Source organism: Sinocyclocheilus grahami, unplaced genomic scaffold (assembly GCF_001515645.1).
Source record: "Sinocyclocheilus grahami isolate Dianchi unplaced genomic scaffold, SAMN03320097.WGS_v1.1 scaffold227.1, whole genome shotgun sequence".
Classification (NCBI taxonomy): Eukaryota; Metazoa; Chordata; class Actinopteri; order Cypriniformes; family Cyprinidae; genus Sinocyclocheilus; species Sinocyclocheilus grahami.
In genome coordinates, this window is record NW_015505406.1 from 1,069,535 (window position 1) to 1,070,286 (window position 752).

At 41.9% G+C, this 752-nt stretch overlaps 1 protein-coding gene across 1 annotated transcript in view; it reads left to right on the forward strand.

Moving 5' to 3' along the window:
- The window catches only part of LOC107597082 (thyroid receptor-interacting protein 6-like), a 10,418-nt gene that overhangs the window by 6,677 nt on the left and 2,989 nt on the right, over positions 1-752 (forward strand). Inside the window, exons 6-8 of the mRNA XM_016287993.1 lie at positions 5-46; positions 155-333; positions 480-600. Of these exons, the coding sequence (XP_016143479.1) occupies positions 5-46; positions 155-333; positions 480-600 (342 nt within the window). The remainder of the gene's footprint in view (positions 1-4; positions 47-154; positions 334-479; positions 601-752) is intronic.

Consider the following 752-nt stretch of genomic DNA (forward strand, 5'->3'; position numbering starts at 1 on the left):
CTTCTATGCACTAGACAGGAAGAGCTACTGCGAGAGCTGCTACATTGTGAGTTTATCTGTTTATCTGTCGACTTCTCTTGGTTTCTGCCTCTTATTTAGTTTTTTTCTTTCTACATTCAGACTCTTAACGTTTGTTCTTCCCCTATGCTCCCAGAGCACACTTGAGTGCTGTTCGAAATGCTCTGAGCCCATCCTAGACCGGATCCTGAGGGCGATGGGAAAGGCTTACCACCCTCGCTGTTTCACATGTGTGGTTTGTGGCTGTTGTCTGGATGGAGTGCCTTTTACTGTGGACGCCACATCTCAGATCCACTGTATTGAGGACTTTCACAGGTATTCAACAACTTCCTTTTTTTCCTGTTTCTGTGTGGTTTGAAATCTCTGTTTCTGTTGATAAAGACAAAGCTCCACCAAATGTCTATAAACAGTTACTACATGGAATTTATTATTAAAACCTTGTTTGCTGCTTCTGTGAACAGGAAGTTTGCCCCCCGCTGCTCATTATGTGGCCAGCCCATAATGCCTGAGCCTGGGCAGGAAGAGACGGTGAGGATCGTTGCACTGGATCGCAGTTTCCATGTTAACTGCTACGTCTGTGAGGTAAGAATTTTCTGACTTCCACTTCATGTTTAATCATTTATGTAATGCAATCTCACATATTTGAGAATGGTTTATTTTAAAACATGCATGTAAAATTTCAGCTGCATTTAAAGGGTTAGTTCACCCAAAAATGAAAATTAGTCTGTGTTTTA